Genomic DNA, 20094 nt, shown 5'->3' with positions numbered 1-20094 from the left:
TCGTTAAGAATTCATCGAGGTGAATCGGCGAACCTGTGCATTAGCCGATGAAACGCGCTTCGAAATTCACGGAGGTCCGGGAGCGGTTTTGTTGCGCGGCGGAATCGGGGGAAGGCGATTTTTAGCCAAGGCTTCGGTACAAATCACGCCTCTCGGTGACGTATCGCCGCGAAAGCAGCCATTTTGCTCTCATATTTTTTATTTAATAGCCAGCAGGCTATCGTGTATCGCATTAATACGCCAGCCACACCGCAGTAGCGGTAAAAGAGGGTCGTGGTCAGGAACAACCCCCGCCACCGGTAACCCGTAATCATAACCAAGCTATTTTTCTTCCTGCTGCCTCTCTCAAGCTTTGCCCGGTAGACTACAACGAGTATAGACGCCACTGGCTTTCAAGCCAACTTCCAATTGCCGCCTACATCTCGCCCATCTTTCCAATCATCGTGTTTCATTCAGCTTTTCCCCTGACGTTTCATCTTTGCCAACAACACGTCTTCGCGTACGATCGTTTGGTGTATTCACAAGCTGACTAGGTTCGGTGGTATATTCATCAAGAGCACATTTTAACGGAAAACTGTTACGTATGAAAGTTAAAATGTTGGAAATATTCACTTTGGAAACGGATTGAAAGCATTCGAGTGAAACACTTTCAAATACAGAGCGTCTAATTCGGTAAAAATTTAGTTGTAACCATTGGAATCGTCAGCTTGCAAATTGGAAATATTTAGAAGCGTAAATAATTGCAAGCGAAGGAAGCATCGCAATTGGTAGCGTTCAATACGCTACGGTTCTCGTTAAGATCGTCCATATGGAAAGACACGCACGAGGAATATTCTATCGCGAAGCATTTTATCCGAAAGCTGTCGAATTGAATTCTCTTAAGATGTAAGCCGCGTTCAATCGCATTCGACGGCATTTTAATTAGAAACGTAGGAACTGAAATTCTCAAGTCGGCAGTCTGCCATGTGAAAGTATCTCGGTCGAAGGTTTCGGATCGGACGATTGAAAAAAATAATTTTATTAAGGTGTAACAACTACTTGAAACAAGTACAGAACATCTACTCTATAATCTTCCTCTTCATGCCAGCGAATTACCAGGCAGCATAAATAACAAAGACCACACATCCCTTGAAAATAAAAATCCAAATAAATTCCAAACGAATATGGAATACGGTACGAATAGCTATCGGCGAGAATCCATAAATTTCCGATAAAGTCGTTCCAACTTCTTACTTCGGCGTCCCTCTTCACAAATCTTCAAGATCCCTTTGAACAATGTTACGAAGGGAAACGGTATACAACTTGTTCCAAAGTAGACTCATCGATGACATAAATCAAACAAACCGATGTACCGATTCAACGAAGAAAGGACAAAAAATGGCAGGAAAGAAGAAAAGTAAGGGTGAATGCTGTTTTATTTTTCCAGGGCGCATCGTTCACCGTGGCCACGGTGTCAAGAAAAGTATGTTGGAGTTCTGCTAAAGGAAAGCAAGAGAGCCAAGAGAGGGAGAGAGAGAGAGAGGCGCGCACTCTCGACGGGGGGTGGGTATCGTGCGCTTTGCTCGGGGTGATAATTTGCAAGAGATGGCAGAAATGGATTGGCAAAGTATGTTCTTCTTGCCGATTGAAAAATCCCCTTCGCGGGGCAACCGTGAACGCGTACGCGTGTTTTATTAGTTTATCCCGGCGATTTCAACCCGCTCCGGGACCAGTCTGATTAATGTTGATACGGTGCCCATATTCGACCCCGTAAGATCTCAGGCACTTGGCTCTGTCGATCGTCATTGTTAACGAGCCAGGATAAACGAAAAATTTGACAGAGTCGACGTTGATTTAGGATTAGAAAATACATTCGAGTTCGCTGAAACGAGATTGAGTAGGTGAAATTGAGTAATTTTAGAATTTCGTTTCAGGAAGCGTTACGGGCTTTGAAGATTCTATTTTTACAACTTCCAATTTCGTCTGCGTTAATTTCAGATTGGTAATGAGAATATAAAAGCCTTCGACGACTGGAATTTCTAACTGCAAAGAGTCTTTAAGTCTTTCCGAAATCATAGATCGTAGACACAGAGTTGCAAAACTTGGCTCGAGAAATGTGTAACAAGTTCGAGGATTCGATACTGAGAACTTTCAATTTCGTTCGTCGTCACTGTCGACGAAAAAAGATAAACGAACAAGAACTTGCAATTGATATGTAGTTAAGATCGACTCGAAGTTGATCATTGAAAAACGTAACATGGGACGAACAGAGAGAATAAACGAGCGACTGAATGCTATCGACATCCGCTCAAGATCTGCAAGTAGGCAACATGTCGTCGTATAAAGAGGCTTGCACGAGCTTTAAGGAACCTTAAAGCTCTCTAAAATTAAATTACACGGGACAAATCTCTAAAATTCGAGCTTTAGCACGGCAATCTTCGAAATTTCGGAATACTAAACTTCCAATTTCGATAGCATAAATCGGCTGAAAAAATGCAACGGAGGATTATTACGGTGATTAAACGGTCGCGTGACCCATTAAGCGCGACTATTAATAAGTAATTGTTCATCGAGATCGGCCATAAAGATATCGGGGCCGGGCTCGTTACATACTTAACTCGTTTAATTCGTGAAAAAAGAAAAAACAACGAACAGGGGAAAGAAGAATTCGCGGAGAGGCGTACGAAGCCGAGCCGACGGATTTACGGGTTGCCCCGTCGCGGCAGAAATTCTCGTTGCCGGTTAAAACGCGGCCGAAAGTGTTGGAAAACGCGCACTAACTGTCTCGCGCTAGGAAACCTTCGCCGCGAGTAATGCATCCGCGGGCCGTTGAGAAAATCGTAAGTATCCACCGGGAAAGTATCTCTTTGCACGCTATCTCCGCGAGCCGCCGCGATCGCTATCTGTGAAATTGCCTTAAATATTCCAAGGGACTCGGTTTTGCTCGCGTAAATTATGCAACGATACTCTTTCTATCGTTCCGGCTACGCAACCTCCTCGTTTCAATCGTCTCGAGTAACTATTACGAGCAATTTACGGTTTAACGGAATAAAACGAAGATGCCATCATTTTCCTATTCTCGTTCTATCTGCAGTAGATTCGGCGATATTGACGCACGCGGTGCGTCCACGCAATTTATCTATTTCCGAGATCGAATCGATCGACTCCACTTTTTACGTATTTCTCGATTTCGTCGTTCAGATGTACGTTTAGCGTCGAAATTCTCAAAGAAAGAAATTACTTACAAGCTTGTTTATCGCGGCAAATAAACAATCGCGAATTCCGAAGAAACTCTTAATCAGTTTAGCTGTCGCGACCTCTTTGAAAACTTTGAAAAGTGTGCACGTCGTCAAATGCAGGGTACACGTGGCTGTTGTAACGTACAGTTAAATTGTAATGAAACAACTATTTTGTTTTTCTATTTTATTACCGACGGGGCTCGTCGTGACACGAAATATTGTCATTTCTTTGTGACGAGTATACTCGTCGAAAAAAGCCAACTAGTTAAAAAATTCTAATATCCGATAACGCTTTACTCTTTGTTCTTTCATTTATCGACTTAATCGCTATAACATTTTCTCAAGCCTGTTCCAATGGCGGTGATAGACGCAACAGTTGCATATCTATGTACGAGTATGTTTTCCAGAAAATGACTTCCACCTCGACTGCTACTACTTAATGATTACGTAGACTCAGATAATTCCACGAGTATGGAATTCGAACAGGGATGAAGCGAGAAATCTTTGGATCCTACGGTCGCGCGGTCCTCCTCTAAACACTATAATTGGTAGTAAGGAGGAGTATAAAAATTCGATCGTTCAGCCGTAATTTCGTGAGTGTCCGGTGGTGGCGGTCGGCTTGTCATAAACCGGATTTACTGTCGGGCTTCGTGAACTTTATGAGGATCGGCAAAACGGTGTATAACGTGGGTATAGAAGAGGAGGAGGCAGAAGCGACCAATGGCGAAGGGGGAGAAGAAAGGCGTAGGAGGCCGAGGGAAGTCCTCGGAAGGACAGGTTCAAGGAACTCCACGAATTAGAGAAAATACGAGGCCTGGCTCAACGGTTAATTTCTGCTACCTCGTGGAATTATTGAAAGTGTTTCATGGATGAAACTTTTATCCGATTCTCGTGTTGTACACGGGGATACGATGCTCTTTTGAAGCAGAAGCTACTTTGGCAAACCGATCGCTGTTATTAGACCGGATTCTTCGTTTCTTTTCTTCTTTTCTTAATGTCTTGCGTCTGGAAGCTACGTTTCTAGTTAATTAAAGAGGCGATGTTGAGTCCATGTTGCGAGCTTCGGTTTGCCATCTTCCTTTTGCCGAGGATTGCTGTTTGAATTTAGATGGGAAGGATCGCATTACGTGGTTGCTTCGTGCTGCTTGAATTTAGATGGAAATTGCGAGATAGTGCGAGGAGTAGCCAAATATTGAAACAATTAATATCCTAACATCAATAACATCTACCGTGTTACGAGACAAATCGCAGAAAAAATCCAATCTAGTCCAAACACCATTCTATTAATTCATCGTCTTTTCACGTAACAACAGTTCATCTTTCTTTCCCTTTGTTAAACACTATAATGTCATTCCCGGTAGATTAATCTCTTCGACCCTGTTAATCTATCATTTTAATCTACACCAAAAGTCTCAACCTCACAAATGATTCTCTCTTTCTTTCATTGCAACAGAAAAAAGAGAAACACGAGACACAAAGAACAAAAATCATTAAAAATTGTAAAAACACCCCATTGTTATGTTTCTAAAGGTCGCGAGGACGCGTGGAAAAATGACGGCAGCTAGCGTTTCAAGCTGTCAGAATGTCCCGTCCGGGGATCAGCTCGCGGCACGAGCTACGTAACGCAATTAACCAGCGAGCAATTAATAACCGGCCGTTATAGATGCTGGCAGGAATCGTTCGATCGCATGGAATCGCGGGTACCGCTTCGTACGTGCGAGCAATATCGTTTCTATCCCCACCGTCTGTATTCCACTGTTCCCCACCAGTATCTTTGGTATCGTATCCCCCACTTAGGTGCCTCACCCTCGCTCTGTTTCTCCCGTGTGTGCAGCTAAAACGCAGGAAAGGGAACGTAATAGCCTCGCATGATACACCGCCATTAATCCGTGTATATACCCTTCCATACTTTGGAGGAATAGACACCTCGTACGCCTCGGTTTCATAGCCGGTTCATCAGCCGGATATCTCTCCCCCCCGCTTGCTCTCCTTCGCCTCTTCCTGTCTTTTCCTCTCACTCGCGATGATTTAATTTCGCCCCGTTCCCTCCATCCGAGGCCGTCCTCCCGCCTCTTTCTCTGCAGCCTCTCGCTGTGAGCAACCGAATCGCAGCGATCGGGTGACTGTTGGGTTTTTAGCGGATTTCGTGGCCAATTTTAAGGGTTGTTTTCGCAATTACGAGAAGACGGAGGAAGTGAAACGCCAGTAGTTTGAGACGGACCGTGTCCATTGTAACTATGTTTGCGGTTTCACCGAAGAAAAGTCAATCTATCGAGAGTAATCGGGAAACTCGTCTATCGCGGAGGACTCGAAGACTGCTTCTGTTTGTCTCTCAAATTGTTAGAGCGTAGTTTCTATCGTTGAAGGATTCGTCGTATACGAGGAGCTCTAGTACGGTATCTTTGCAAATGATAAGATATATTAAGGCTATGCGAGTTGTTTTTATCGAGTCGACTTCGAAGCCGGTGTCTTAGAAAACTCACCTGCAGGAACATTTCGCCATCGAGATGATGATGGTCGTAGGCAGCGAACGCCGCCAATTCCCTCGCCCGGTAATGCGAATCGTGGTGCGAATTTTCTTCCTTGTCTTTGTGCATCACCACTGCAACAGAGAACAGTTTAGCCCTTTGTTAACTCGTTTTAATCGAAACTTTCACCTGTAACGCTCTAAAAATGATCTGTGACATTATGCACACCTTAACCTTATAGTATTCATGTTAATCAAACGTTATACGATACGCATACATGTCGTGCGACATTTCATCTCTAGCATTAAACTTAATATCCGGGCAACAAGAGAAATTCGCAGAGTAAAAAATCGTAAAAATTCGGCGGCTTCGACAGAATATTATTTAACGCAAGGATCTGGTTCTCGTACATTTTGCAATTATAGCGTGCATGTTAAGCAAAGGGGTACGGCAGGTGTAACGGGCAACAGATCGACGGCTTATTATAGGGCTTAAAAGGAAGTGTCGCTCACATCCTGTCACGTATTGCCGGATCTTCTCCGCGACCGTTCTCCATTAATCTCCTTCCGTCGTTTGATACTTTCGCCGTTCGGATGACTCGTTCCCCTTCTCTCTTCTCCTCTTTTTTTTCTCGCGGAAGAATTCGATTCGAAGATGGGGATTACACAGGCCAACGATAACAACGACACCTCAACGGTGGAAACCGTCCGTTTCTCTCAAGCGGAAGGATTCGATTTGAGAAGATAAAGAAGGCTTTCGGGTTGTTCGATCGCCATGTCCACTCTTCCTCCTCTTCTCTTTCTCGACTGACTTTCGCACGATAAGAACGAAGATAAAGAGTACATGATGAGATAAAATGCAATCGCTCGAAATAAAGATGAAATAAACTGACGTTTAGCATGATTATAGGTTCGGCAATGTCGACGATGAGTCAGAACAAGACTAGTAATACGCTGTGACAATTACATTACTATGATAGAGGAGATCATACGGTGCGGATAGAAGGTAAATTGTGGACGAAAAACATTCTAATTTTAGAAAATACAATTGTATTTTACAAGAGTAACGGATAATTGGATATTTGGGTGATAAGCTTGGTAAAATGTGTCTAATCGTCGCTAGCGACCCAAGAGTTTGAAATTACCATGTGTTCTATGGAATCTAGGAACTGGGCAAAATGTTCATCTATATAGAATTTTATTATAATATATGCATATGTGTCTTGTAATAAATATCTTCTAACTTGTATTATATACATTTTCGGTTGTGTTTCAAATTTTACCGATATAATCACGACAGTTGCGTTTCACTACAGCAGCGATAGAATTTCCAAATGTTTTACATAACACGTACAATATGCACGTCAAATTCAATGACGTGAAATTTCACGTTAAATCTCCTTGGAACGTTGCAAATCCTATTTGTCCCTTAAAATAACACCAATATTGGAATACAAAAAAGGTTAGAAATCAACTTCCATGTTAAATTCTCATGAAACACGTACACTTTTTTGTTTGTTAAAACGAGACCAAGCTTGAAATATAAAAATCCGAGGATCGCAACAAGGTTAAACATGAAACGTCATGTTAAATCTTCCTAAATATATCGTAAATGTTCCTGTCCTTTAAAACGAAACCAAACTCCAAATATAATATAAAAATATCGATGAGATGTTAGATCTTCTCAAAACGTTGCAAATCCTCTTTGTTCCTTAGAACGAGACTCGAGACATGAAAGATCCGAGGTTCGCGGCATGGTTAAACACGTCGATTCCAACGAACGCTTGTTGTTGTTAGGGCATCGAAAACAATTCACTGGGAGGTTCGAACGTGGAAGTGAAACCTGTCGTACGGCGCGCGCGCGCAGCCAATGTGGGGACCCTGAGGTCGACACACGATTTTCGTATCATTTACACGAAGAAACCGATCGCGGCCGGGTAAAATACGATATTTCAGGAGTTCCAGGCCGAGGTGAAGTGAAAGCACCACGTCGTATCACCGCGTCGTCGTCGCTGCGGACCGTGTAACGAATAAGAACAAGACCACCTGTGAGCTCCGCCGGTCGGAGAGCCGGATGATACGAGTCCGCCGCGTCGATGCGTTTCGAAAGTGAACAACCTCCTCGTGGAGCATTTAGCGTCGAAGGGTATCGATGCGTGCATGAAAGATGTGCGACTTCGCCGATGGCCGCTCATAAAAAGGTGCACGCAATGTTCCTCCAGTGAAGCACGCGTGCGCCACGCGACCCTCCAGGCCAGTTTTCATCGTGCTTACTTAGTACTATCCTCCTACTACTCCTTGACGACAGCCACTCTATCCAGGAAGAACCTGACTCAAGATTAATCACCTACGTTGCGTTTCGATGTTCTTAATCTTTAATGGTGATGATGGAATCCTGCTTTGCAAATGTTCAACACAGATTACCGCATGTAGAGAATGTTCCAAGGAATTGAATGTGCAATGGAAAGTTCAACTTTTTCCACTCAAAATGTATCGCGACTGCTTAGACTACTATTAGAGGCACGGAATGCTTGAATAATTTCGCAAGTAGAAATACGGAAACGTCATTTACGAATAGAGATATTTTACATATAGAAACGTTATTTGAAAATATCGCTCCGATTTTCACCAACAATTTCATACGTATTTTTAAGCGATAATTTCAGTTTCAATTGCGGCAAATTATCTCAATCTTTTCGCCATTAGCGAAGCAGAATAGGAAAGTCAATGAAACGGTGAGCAGTAACAGGTTGTCCTGACGAGGAACGGGAAGGAATTGTCGAAAAGGAACGTTTGAGAGAAGGAATGACGCGTGCTGGAAGGATGAGCAACACGGAGGTTGTTCACTCGTAAATAGTGGCACGCAATGTCGTGAAGCGGCCGCGTTCTGCCACGCGACCCTCTGGGACAGGATCCCATTTAGGATGGCCGTTGGGATAACGGCGTACCGCAGGATACGATGCTGCGTTCGCTTTATTTACCCTAACGACAATTCGATTTTCAATGCTCTTTCATTCCGTCTACGGCTAATGACCGTGGCTAATGCTTCCCCGATCGATGACTCTTCGCGTTTCCGACAGAATTCCTGTGTCAAACGACCGTGCACCAGAGTATTTGCAGAACGATCCACTGATTTCAGAGGGAACGAATCGATGTGAATGGGCGACGTGTAATTCTTCGCCACGGTCTTTGTATGAAAACGATCGTACAGGTGTATGCAGAAGCAAAGCAAACGTAAATTTCACGCTCGTGTTCGTCATGGAATATCGTTGTATCTTAATTTGCAGTTTATTTCGAAAATATCGAGACTCGAGGACGCGTTTTTCGTACGATACATTTCCGTGTAATGAAAGGCAATTGGAATTTTATTTCAATTAGAGAGAGAGAGAGAGAGAGAGAGAGAGGCTGCGTCACATTCCGATTGCTTCCCACACTTTTATCAAATTAAAAAATATAAAATGTTAGAAAATATGTACATTCGCTATTACAAAGCACAACTAACACACAAAAGAAACGTTTGAACGTCGTCATATATCGATTCTACCTATCAGAGACCACTATCATTATTTCAATTTTGAATTTATCCTTAAAATAGGAGTAAAAATAGGGCTGCGCCACGTTCGAGTTACCCTAAAACTTTTTCACGAAGGAACTCCATGGCAGCATTGCAAATCTCCAGCACCACGCTACTTTTACTTCGATTTCAAGTTCACAAACCGGATGTCGAAACTCGAGGATGCGTTCGATTCGACTCATTTCGCGTTTATTTGCAGCAAAGGAGAGTTAGAAAAGAGCGCGGTATCGTCGGAGATGATCGTGTTCGAGCGACTCTCGTGGGAAGGCTCGTTCTATGTGTCACCGGAAGAAAGGTGTCGTGGACGTCACGGAAACTGCGCGAAACAACGCAACTGAAAGAAACGTGAAATAAAGAAAAGCATCCGTAGATTAGGATCAATCCGTGGAACAACGAGAGATTGGCACGGCGATGAGTCCGTGAGATCCGTGTTAATAATTGCACTTCCTCGCGCAAGGTCGACTCGCGAGGAGGCCGACGGACTGGACCGGAAACGACGGAATGAAAAGTAGCCAGAGGCCAATCGGAATGCGCGAACCGGAGCGATGGCGTACGGCCCTTCATGGACGCGTGAATCTCTTCGTGTGCACGCTTCGAAACGCGTGAAACACGATCTTACACACGAGGGAGCGAAAGTTTACTCGTCATGCTTGTTTGCCGAACGATTTAGGCTACATTTCGAGCCTGACACGCTTACCGAGCCAAAAGTGACGGCAATTGAATTAGTCAAGCTGTTGACTATCGGGTGTGGACGTGTCCATCATTCGTTTATCGTCCAATTTTCTACAGAAAGCAGATGCTGTCGAGAGGACGTTTCATGGGGGTTCTTTTGTTTGAAGTTTCTTCGGTATTGCGATGAAAAGGAAGACGAGTTAATTCGTCGGTGTACGCAATTGTCAATCACCTGGACACAACAGTTTTACTTACGAATCTCTTACATGCAATATTATTCTTTTATTTAATTCGCGTTCGTCTATATTTTATAATTCATAGGATTTATAGCTCGATAGGAATTTAGTATTTAGTAGAATTTAGTACTAACAATTGGGGGTAACACTTCGCTCGAAAATCTTGCATCACCATTAGCTGTATCTGATTGTACGTAAAAATCAATTACATTGATACGATGCTTAAACGTAGTTAGTATCAAATGTGATTAATACTACAGAAAAGAAACAAGAAGAGAATATGTATCTCCTATATTCAAAATATTAAAGAATACGTATAGGATTTTAGAAGAGTGAATTATGTGGCACGTCGAGCCAATAGAAATTATAATTTGTTATCTGTTAGTTTGTGATTATGGAAGCTTCTGCTTAAACCGGTTAGAATGCTTTTATAATTGGATATATTAAACAGGATGGCTATCGCTGGTAATAAAATGACAGAATGGTTCGATTTGGCAAAAGTGACGGAGGAAATTAAAAATGGTCCGTTGGCACGCCCATCGTATGGGCCACGTGGACTGAAACAATCAAGCGGCGGCACGCGTATCGACGCGTTGATCACCGTGGACGCTTCCTAATTGGAATCGCATCCGACAACGCCGATCCCATTAATCATCGATCGATTATACGCTCAAGGAGATAATCACTTACTTAACCATTCACTTAGCCCGAGCCGGGACGAGTCGGCCTGCGTGAAACGCACCGTCATCCTGACGAAGGAACAGGAATACCTTGTCTGTTGGAAACTTTATTTGGACTATATGTCTAAATAAGAACAGCAAAATAGACGTAAAACGAACTAATCAGGCAACGTATCTTTCGATAGCTGTAGTTTCTTTTCCCAAAATGAAAAATTAACGATATACTTAGGGTTCAGTACGTCTTTTAAGTGCTTTAAAATATCGAACATCTATTTTCAAAATTGTTTAAATCTCCGAGAAATCAATATGATACACGACAAGTAGAACGTAGATGCTTCTTTGAAGCGCCTTTGAAACAAATCTGATGACTCGAAGCGTACTTAAATTGCACTTGAAGTAGTGGAATGCACTCGAGGTAGAGTAAAATGTACTTGTTACAGCCTTAGCAGAAATTTCACAGTCGCTTCTGTTCTGTTTTTAAATATATAACATAAAGCAATCGGCTGTCGTTTCAAAGAAAACGCAAAACGACGCTCGTCTCCCCTTCGAACTGAAAAATTATACTCTCGAATCTTTAGCGATTTCTCGACCGGACAAACTGAACCGGCTGCTATTAATGTTCCTAACTTTGACGAAGAACTCCTTCTCTCACTTCTACATTGACCACCAGAATTTCAATTTCTTCGAGCAATTCAATTTCACAGGAAACCAGCCGAAAATGTTACCCCTTTTTAGCAACCCCCAACTACTTCCTTCCTAATGCTAGATGCATTTACAAATACGTTGCCTTTCGTCCAAAAACCCGGTGATCGATCATCTAACAGCTGGCCTCGGGGTCTAAAGCTTCGACATATAATAAGAGCGGAAGCGAATCGCACGCCAACGAGGGACACAGAAGTCGCCATCGTCGTTCAAGATTCCTGGCGGGGCGAACGAATATGAAAGATTAGGCGCGAGGCACGCGCACTAACACACACGCTCGCCACAATTCTCGGTTGATTATGTCGCGAAAACGAATGGCTGGCGCGCGATAAGCAGCGAGACGAAGTGGTTTTCGTCGGGTAAGAACCGCGAAAAAGTCTTTTTTCGATCGGTCCCTGGCGGCTTTCTGAAAAACCACCGATCCTCGGCGTTTTTACCCGGGAACCTCGTAATCCCCTTATCCCGGCCAATTATCGCGTATTCTTCCTCCCCACGCGAACCAATTACCTCCGCGGCGAGCGTTCCATAGTGTCGTGACCTTTCGCTGCCGCCGTTCCTCCGCCATACTCTTCGGCCATTATTTATCTCGACCGCGGATCTATAGGCTCCTCGAACGTTTTAATTGCCCGTTCTAAAGTCCGTGATCTGTTTTGCTCGCGGGCCTATCCGACCTCGCGGCACGGCTTTGCTCAACTAGACATTGAAAGCACAGTAGAACTCCATTTATCCTAACTCCATTTATTGCAACGAAATTTTAGTTAATGCTCGGCTAACACGTTCTATGTAGCAGCATTTCCACGACCCCTACTATTAGCGAAGAAAAACATGGAAAACATGTTTTAAAGTTAAAAGTAAAATTATTCTGAAATTCCATGAAATCTTTCTTCCATCGTCTATCGACGAATAGCTGTATTTAAAGGGTTGAATCACACCTCGAAAGTTTTCCAAACTGCTACTTAACACCCTTCGTAATTTAGTCGACTGTATCGAATTATTCCATCTACATCGTGCAGGAAGATTAAGCAATTGTCGTCGATACACAAACCACTCAATCAACAACAATCGCGATAATTAATAAGAGGAGGATAATTGATCCCCAAGAAGGGCGTTTAGATTCCTGGCAGGTGATTGCGCGAGGACTTAGCAACGTGGTCTTTGATGGTTCACGCGAACCGCTGGCTCCGGTTCGTGGAAATAATTAGGCCGCGATTTCGATTCTTTCGCGTCCGGTGCGCGTTACCGGAGCGGAAATCGCGGTACGGTCGAAAGGGACGCGATCTCGCGCGGATGAAAAAGGAAAAGATACAAGGAAAGAGAGAAGCAACCAACTTTCCGGCGTAGCTGGATGGCAGAAACTGGAGGAAACGAAGTTAATTCGCGGTCTACCTCTGTCGGACGATAATAGCCATGAAGAGAGATTATTAGCCGGTCGTAACGAGCGATCGTACATACGTTCGCGTTGCTGATCGACGATTTATAAAGCAACGACCAATTGGGTAATTACCCGGTCGCTCCTTTGTGCTCCTGTCCCCTTTCGAATCTTGCAAACCATACAAATCCACGCAATACGAAACCATCCTTCCACGTTCGTAGATTGAGAGTGTGGTTTGCAGTGTTTCTTTATTCGACGATCGAGCGCTTCGAATTTTATTTTTCATTCTTTGGGGTTCGTGGTTGGTCCGACAGATATACGAGAAACCGTTCTGTATTTTTCTTTGAAAGAAACATTACTTCTACAACTGTTCGACGAAGAATACTGCTCTTTTCAGGGTATTCAACCCCCTCCCCCTGCCGCCCAATCATAGAAGGTGCAAGCTCTGTCAAAACCGAACGAAAGAAAATGCGTTCCTTCGATCGTTTTAATTCCTCAGCTGTGCGATATATTCGAAATCAAAGTTCCTAAAAATTAACAAACCTATGTGAATATTGAAATTTCCTCGATTCAAAAGCAAAAAACAGTTACGAGAGATACGTATACGTGAAAGCTTTCCAATTTCAGTCTCGATAGAGTTCTTTCGACGAATTCTATCTATCTATATATATATCTCGAGTTCCAAAAGTTCTCTTACACGATTTACATTCAACAGCAAAGCCTTTAAAAATCAATAACGATACGTCGATATTCCGATTTTCTCGAGTCCGTGGAATAACGTATACCCACGTATTCAACCCCCGAATCGCATCGGGCGCGAACCGTCAGAGCGAAGCGAAAAGAAATTGCGTCCGCGGCGGGGTATATTCGGCGCGTATACACGATCTGATATCGCTCGTCGGGCAGAGCCAGACGCCGACAGTTTTTATCGAGGCGACGAGCCAGCAGCAGCACAGCCGAGGAAGAGAGTAGTTTCGCAAGCGCTCTTTAGTGCTCGACGCCACGATACACGGCCGCTCGCGACCGGCCCCTGCCGCCTCTCTCTATGTACAGTGACCGTATAAAGTAATCCGTCAGACAGAAGTGGGGTGATAATGCATGAGTGCGGTTGCCCCGCCCTATCCCTGTAACCGCGATAAAATCTCTCATTACGCAACGAAACGGACCCTCTGCCCGGCTAGACTGTTATCCTTAGACAGGAACTCTAATAAACCATACGTATGTGGAAATTTATATTTTCATTTCGGGACTCGACGTGTCTCAAACGTCCGACAACCCCTTTTCAAAGGGGCTGAAACGCACTCTCTCAACGTCTCTCTACGTTCGTTCCAACTTTCGACTATGTATTTGTATTGTCTTGTATTTCATTACGAGTAGATCCCTCGTTGATGGCTATGGTCTATTAAAGATGCAAACGTGCACAGAACGCATGGAAAACGTGGAAACGTAGGAAATATTTAAAGTGTAATAATCGTTTGGTACGATTAGCAGAATGCCATTACGAATGGTATTGTTGTATCAATTAAAATTTCCATAAAAATTCCCAGTCTGATTACAATATTAATTTGCATAAACCTCTACAGTTATTTATTTAGCCAATATCTTTAACGATACAGTTAATCGTTCGGACGATGAATGATATTTAAATATTTTGAAAATAGCATGGTGTAGACGAGAGTTCTAAATGCTTCGTGTTTTAACTGTATTCGTAAAAATCCACGGTCCAATAGGAATCATAAATTTGCATAAAAGACTGGTCTATTTGGTATGAATATCTGCTACGAAGAGATTAATTGATCTAGTACTTACTGATAAGCTTCATGAATCTTCCGAAGACAGAATAACACAGATTCGATCTTCGATATTTCACTTTGTGGCAAGCAAAAGTTGCGCGAACGTAGAATTTCACGTAACATCGTATTGGCAAAGACGTTAATCTCTGATGTTTCGTCAAAGATTTGATCGAAGCGTATGGAGTTGAAAGGGAAAAATTCTGGGCTGATGACAAAGCGGATTGATATTCGCCGTGGCATTAGAGCGGATAGCCAGCAACAGGACCACGTACCCGGTGCAATTACGAATGATTACACGTCGCGGGAGGAAATGTGCACGCGGCACGACATGCGCGTGTGTCATAAACGCGACTAACGTGCCAATTTGTATCTATTGTTAATTAGCTCGCTAACAGCGAATTATTCGCGGACCGTGAATCGCGTTGTCTCCCCCCCTTCCTCTCCCTCTCTTGTTCTCTCTCAATCAGAAACTTTCTGTTTCATCGTACTATCCTGTGAACGCCTCGAGTTCGATTATTATTAGGTTGTCCGAGAAGTTTCTTTCGTTTTATGGGGGAATAATAATAATAGACGCACAATGTTTTTTGTTTTATATTATTTGCTGAATTACGTACGATCCATTTTGTGTTATTGAGATAATCACCGTAACGTTTCACAGACTTGGTTTCACGTTTGTATGAAGGTGCACTGTTGTAAAAAACACGCTTGCGAAAGAAAGACACTTTCCGGACAATCTAATATAATCAATTACACCACGCTCAGTCGGTATCTAGGAAATATGACCATACAAATGTCGTTCGAATTCCAAGGAAATTTTATTTTTGGAAATGGACTTTTCCCTAGACAAAATTCTATATACGGAAAAGAGTATCGAATTTTATCGTAGGAAGTATAAATTTCTTATTCGTGAACTTGTTCCGTGATAGCTGAATTTTGGGAATTCCGAGACCGTCAAAAATGATCTTTTTCGTTCAGATAAAATTTTGTTCGCCGGGAGAAGAGCTGTAAATTTTGACGGCGAAGATGAAAAATTATTGCGTGGACAGTTACACGATACGAGGATTCTTAAAGTTCTAAAATTCTTAGAAATTAACTTTCGACTAGACAAGATCTTCGACGCGATTTTATCATTGAAGAAAACCGAACGACTTAAGTGTTCTCTTTCGGAAAGTTATTCTGTGGACCTCTTTTATCGCGATTTAGTGTCTTTTTTTTTTAATCAAAAAACGGGGAAAATTCGAGAGGAGAACTCTCGAGGGCGAGTACATAGTAAAAGAGAATCGCAGGAAAGCAGTCCTTAATGCCAATGGACTCGTGTCAAGGTGATTTGAGCAGCAATCTTGTAGCGGAAACACGGCGCACACAGACACGGTCGTGTATCATCATCGTCGACGTGGTCGTCATTGGTTATCGTTTGGCCTATAATCCATATTTCTTTCAACTTTAACTCGAGCTTCTCGTTGCTACCGCATCTCAGCATTTCGAGAACGTTAGCCTTAAAAAACGAGGGACGTTCACAGTGCGACTTTTTCCGCTAATATAATAGTGGAGCTTTCCAGAGCCTGTGGTAATAATAAACGAAGTAGGCCACGCGAGTGACTTACGTGTAGAAACACGAACGATAGAGAGAGAGTCGATAAATAACGCGGTGTCAGGATGTTTTAAAAATATTTTAAAGCCTTAGGCTGCTACTAAATCCACCGAGTTGCTAGATTTTATGGTAATCGAGCGACGCGAATTACTTTGTAAAAAGCTGATTATGCTTGGAAACGCGATCAATCTACCGAGATAGAGTCTCTTCCCTGAATAGCTCGTTAAACGAGGAATATTTAACCGCCGATGACTTGACTTGAAAACGTAAGCATGTAACAATGTATGTAAGTATACAACCTTGAGGCTTTAAATTATGTTTTATTTTTTAATATAAAATACCTGTCAGTTTATCGTCTGACAAAAATCTCTGACCAGCAAGAAACTGTTTTAATGTTGAGAATATATGAAGGTTTCAGCAGACCAGATTCGGATGAAAGATATACTTCGATTCAGCTTTTTGTATTTTTCCTATCTACATTGACAGAACATTTGTTCCAAACGTTATCTATTTCACCATGGATTCATGGTTTCAACCTGAAACGTTGAAATCGTAAACACACTATACACGCTATTGTTAAAAAATTGGAAACTATTATTCCAATTATATCTGGATCTAGTAATTTTATTAATAATTCAAAATTAATGCCACAATCATCTTTTAAATTAACGAGATATTTCACGAAAAACTTTCGCCGGACTCAACGTATAAATCGTAGGCCAATTTTTAAAAAATTCCATGTAATCTACAGAAAATACCTGTAATAATTCCAATCTTTTGATTAATATTACACGTCGATCTACCTAATGATCGTGTCTCGCAACAGTGGCAAACTGTTCAACGTGTTACGAGCACATAACGATATATATTCATGGAAAGTGTCTACAAGCGTTCGATCACTTTCCTGCACTCGTGTACAAACCGCGAACTTTTCAAAGTGCCTCGCTCGCTCAACCTCAACCGAAAAGGTTCTAATTGGACCAGAACGATTACTATCTCCGATCTAAAACCCACAACGATCTGCAACTACCCCTGTGTAGCACCGGGCCCCTCTTTAAGATCGTGATCTCGATCCTGAGACAAGCGGAGTCAGAACGTAAGACTAAAATTCGAGGGAGGCGGACGCACGAAAGACCGGACTCGAAAGGCAAATCACATTATAATTAGCGCGTACAGCTGTAGATACGAGGGCAAATTGTATTAATGCATTCCGTCGTCTCTATCTAAGCGGCTATAGCACGGTGTCCAGCGGCGGAGGGCAGCTGTCGGTGGCGAGGCATATACTGCCTCGCGACACGACATCGTCATTTATCACCGTGCTTCGGGCTGCGGCTCGTGTGCCTTTTCTACATTACCTAATGAGTTTCATAACCGAATTAAATTTTTCGGCCCGTCCGGGTAAACGGGGCTGGGCGTCGTTAGGCCTGGCCACGGCATTAAAACCTCGCGGCCAAGATTAATCTGTGCCTCCATTAGCCGCTAACGGTGTCCCCCAACACCGCTCCCTTCCTCGCGCGCTTTCAGTTTACTTTGAATTTTTCATAGATCCCGTGAATTATTGAGCGTTCTATGATTTTTCGCGTCTCTTTTCAAAACTCGATTCCATTGCCTCTATTTCCATTGCCGGTCTTCTTAGATCCGTGACCTCTCGTCGAGTACGACGATTTTGTACTTTTCGCAAGTTAATCGTCTACTTACTTCGAGGTTGTCACTCTCCTGTTGAATTTTCCTTAGATCGGTGAATTCACGAGTATGCTGTAATTCTTTGAATTTTTCGTACGCTGATTCTGTTTACTTTATACGATAATCGAAGGAAGATGTACGTTTGGAAAGAGCGCTGGAAGTGACGCAGCAAGGATAATAGGTATAAGTTTCTGCGCGGTGTGGTTCATTCGGAAGCGATGTGCCAACACTCGAAAACCTGTGCAAACACTCGTTTGTTCGTCGCTCGTGGCGGTTCAATCGAGCCAAGGATAATGTACTTTGCTTGTTCGCTTCGCTGCCGGTCCTCTTGGCTGTCCAACTGTTCGGGTCCCACTTTCTTAAAATATTCCAAATGATAATTATGTTAGCCCAGGAGCCGACATTTTAAAGTCCCGATGGCGCTTGTTATGCATTCTTTATCTTAAAGCCAATACCGCTACATACTTAATTTCACATATTCTCCGACACCGACTGCCAACGATAATGATAACACGAGTCTTTTCGCCGGCGTATCTTTTCGCGTCATGTCGCATAACACGAATTCACGAATTCCAACATTGAATTACGTAAATTTTATAAAATCAAAATCCTTATCTTTGTTTCTTTTCGTATTTTAATTTACATAGAGCTGATAAGCAGCATGGCTCCCCAAGAGACTCGTACGTCGCCACACCAACTTCAAGTTGATAAAATTTCTTGAACATATCGAAATCGAAACACGATGAAAAAGAGTTGCAAAGGATTGCAAGTTGGATTTTCTATCGGAGATTCGACGCAGCTGGCAACGAAGCGATAAACAGTAGTATCATCGATGGTCCGCGAGCCTGCGGGAATCCGAAGAAACAGCGTCCCCCTTGCTCGCGGTTCTAACTAGAATGGATCGCCATAATTTTTCAGCTAACCGAAACGTCCCGGGCCGCAAACGAGCCTGACAAAATACGGAAGGTGGGAATACATTATCCCGGGTCATTTGTACCGGTCTCCCTGTTTCCATGTTCCGTGCTCCGCGATTTCATGATCGTCCTCGATGATTTGTGATTGTCGTTCCGCCGACGGACCAACAAACTCCTCCCCTTCGGACAATCTTCGAACGATCTCTCCGGAAACCGTAGAAATACTGCGAGCACGCTTCTTGTCCCTCGACCACTTATTTTTAGGCGGATATGTTCGAGGATTATACCTTTTGAATTTTGTTAAATCTTGGTTGAATCTCTAATTGCAGAATTTTTTACCCTAAGCGGATTTCTACGACAGAGTCGACATTTTCTAAACTCTTCTAAGCTTTTCTATGTAAATAACTGGGTCAAAGATTCGAGGTTTGTAGATTTTGCTTCGCGATGCAGACAGTTTGTGTTTTTGGCCGAGGTATTGAACTTGAAGCGAAGAATTTGTAGATTACATTTTTGAATTTTCAAGCCATTTATAATTCTCGTAAATCTGAAGCAGCAGTGCTGTTAACAACAGGACATTAAGTCGCAAGGACAACGTTGGTTTAAACAAGTCTCGTGAAAATAAATGATCAAGAAAGTGCATCGAATCGCGTAACAATTACTTCGATCGAAAATATACCGTTTCGAAAGAAGCTATATATGGTTCATCAAGTTTCATTCGAACAAATTCCACGTCCATGTAACAGCGTAACCTTGTAACAATAGATGGAAGATTCTCAAAGTTTCTCAAAGTCTCTAGATTCCAGCTTACGGCACAGATATTTTCCGACAATTCCATCGATCGAATCCACTCGACTAGAGTCGTCTGTTTCCCAAAGGACGAGTATAGCGCTGAGCGAAACGAGCAAATCCCCCCGAACGAAAAGTCACGCCTCAAGAGAGACATTTCCTCGTCGGAGAGGCCGCTAACTGGCCGTATTATAATAATTACAGGACGAACGCAAGCTGTTCCCCTTGGTGCGCGGGGTGCTGCGCCTCTCTCGTTTAACCCTCGTCCCAGGGCCGTCTGTCCTCGATCATCCGGACCGTTTCGCGATCGAGCTCCAGCCTACGTCATCCGCCTGATTTTATCGAATTTAATTAGCAAACGAACTGGCCAAGGCAATGACCGTGACTGGCCGCTCTCTTGCTCGAA

General features: G+C 43.0%; 1 protein-coding gene across 2 annotated transcripts in view; it reads right to left on the bottom strand.

Annotated features, from left to right (window-relative positions):
• The window catches only part of LOC117216753 (aryl hydrocarbon receptor protein 1), a 156182-nt gene that overhangs the window by 28789 nt on the left and 107299 nt on the right, over positions 1-20094 (bottom strand). For both annotated transcript variants that reach the window (XM_033463736.1, XM_033463738.1), the window contains exon 3: positions 5702-5820. In XM_033463736.1, the coding sequence (XP_033319627.1) occupies positions 5702-5820 (119 nt within the window). The remainder of the gene's footprint in view (positions 1-5701; positions 5821-20094) is intronic.

This window comes from Bombus bifarius, unplaced genomic scaffold, assembly GCF_011952205.1.
Source record: "Bombus bifarius isolate JDL3187 unplaced genomic scaffold, Bbif_JDL3187 scf7180000007973, whole genome shotgun sequence".
Taxonomy (NCBI): Eukaryota; Metazoa; Arthropoda; class Insecta; order Hymenoptera; family Apidae; genus Bombus; species Bombus bifarius.
Note: the sequence above shows the minus strand (reverse complement) of the source record. Positions and strands in the feature narration are given on the sequence as shown.